The following is a 1,695-nucleotide window of genomic DNA, read 5'->3' as shown; positions in this document are numbered from 1 at the left end:
GGTGGCCACGGTGTGTCCAGGCCAGCTCCCCTACTTGTCGATAAGCCCCCCCTCCTTGAGCTTAAAGTAGAAGAACTTCTCCAGGGTGTTGGCACACTTGCAGTAATCGCTGTCAGGCGGGTTGTACTCGCGGCAGTTGGTGATGATGCGCTGCAGGTCAGCGATGAACAGCTTCTTGGTGACGTAGTAGCGGTTCTTCAGGCGCTCAGTCATGGTCTTCAGGTCTAGTGGTGGGGAAGGGTCAGATTCCCCGGGTCTCTGAGCCCCTCAGCTGGACACCAACCAAGGGTCCTGACTTATCCCTCTCTCTTCTGGACTGTCCCAGGGCTCCCAGCACCCCCATTACCCCAACACAGACCTCACGACAGGGGGTCTTCAGCCCTCCCTCTGCCATCCTGCCCTGGGGGTCCAGGTACAACCACCTACCGATGGGGAAGCGGATGATTTCATAGTAGTCCGGCGCCTCCGACTTCTTCACCGGCTCCATGAAAGGCCACGCACTGGGGTGGGTCTGGGGAGAGGGCAGGGGCAGGTTACAGCAGCGAGCGCACGCAGCCCCTGCCTGCTCCAGCACACAGGGGTCCTGCTCCCTGTGAGCCTGGGTCACCCTGTCTGCCCCCAAGGGCAGAGCCTGTCCCAGGGGAGGCAGCTCCTGACCAGCACCCCGGAGCAGAGGGTGCCCTCCTGCCCACACCTTGATCTGGGCCAGGAGGTTCTTCAGGGTGTTGTAGAGCTGGTCTGGATCCTTCAGCTCTTTCCTGCAGGACAAAACCAGCGCCTGTCAGCGTGAGGGTGGGCAGCCTCCCTCCATCGCAGTGCTCCCACCACCCCAGCCCAGTGCCGGGCCACCACCAGCGCCGCACCAGGGCAGTGCCGGGAGCGAGAAGCAGCCCGAGCCGAGCCCCTGCAGCCCAGCTGCTGCAGGACACCCACACCCCCTGCACAGGACTCACCCCTTCTCCTTCCCCAGTGGTTTCCATCCCGTCTCTCCTGGAAGACAAGTGTCAACATCACCATGTCTGCCCCATGCCTGTGGGCAAGGCAGGACGGAGCCCTCCTGCCAGACAGCCCTTCCCCGCCAGAAGCTGGCAGGACTCACGGATGCCGGGGACGCTCTCGATGGGGATCTGCCGCACGCCCTCCTTGAAGCAGGTCAGGCCAGGGTAGACCTTGCGGATCTGCGCTTGCTTCCTCTCAATCAGCTTCTTGATGATCTGCGGTGGGAAGCAAGGGGGTTGGAAGGGGGACGGGTGAGCAGGGACTGCAGGATGCTCGAGGGAGCCAAACCGTGACGTGGGACCCCACCGGCCCAGAGCACCAGCTGCACCCACTGCCCAGGGCCAGAGCCAACCCTGGCCACTGTAAATGCCGCTGCAGTGTCCCCTCTCTGCCCCGCGAGCCTGCTCCCAAGGGAGATTCAAGGGCCCACACCTCTCCCTTGCCTTCAGGAGGTGGCTGGCAGGGGCCAGAGCAGGCAGCGCCTGCCCACGGGACTCACCTCCTTCTGCTTCTTGATGATGTGGGAGAGCTCGGTGTAGGGGATGCGGGGGTTCAGCTCGCACTCCATCAGGGTTGCCCCCTCGTAGTCCTTGATATAGCCCAGGTAGCGGCTCTTGGGGACCTTGATGTCCTTGGAAAAACCCTAGGAGGGAGAGGGCAGGTGTGAGGGGGCCAGCGGGCAGGAGGGCCAAGGGG

General features: G+C 63.5%; 1 protein-coding gene across 1 annotated transcript; it reads right to left on the bottom strand.

Annotated features, from left to right (window-relative positions):
- Positions 1-30: 30 nt before the first annotated feature.
- Positions 31-1,642, bottom strand: LOC104162215 (histone acetyltransferase KAT2A-like; the record flags this gene model as incomplete). Its single annotated transcript, XM_009700890.1, has 6 exons — positions 31-224; positions 427-511; positions 695-758; positions 954-990; positions 1,100-1,214; positions 1,499-1,642. Coding segments are annotated over 6 exons (639 nt in total), but the record flags the coding sequence as incomplete, so codon positions are not given.
- Positions 1,643-1,695: the final 53 nt, after the last annotated feature.

The sequence above is a fragment of the Cariama cristata genome, unplaced genomic scaffold (genome assembly GCF_000690535.1).
Source record: "Cariama cristata isolate BGI_N322 unplaced genomic scaffold, ASM69053v1 scaffold25655, whole genome shotgun sequence".
Classification (NCBI taxonomy): Eukaryota; Metazoa; Chordata; class Aves; order Cariamiformes; family Cariamidae; genus Cariama; species Cariama cristata.
The sequence above is the reverse complement of the archived record's forward strand: the minus strand, read 5'-3'. Positions and strand labels throughout refer to the sequence as shown.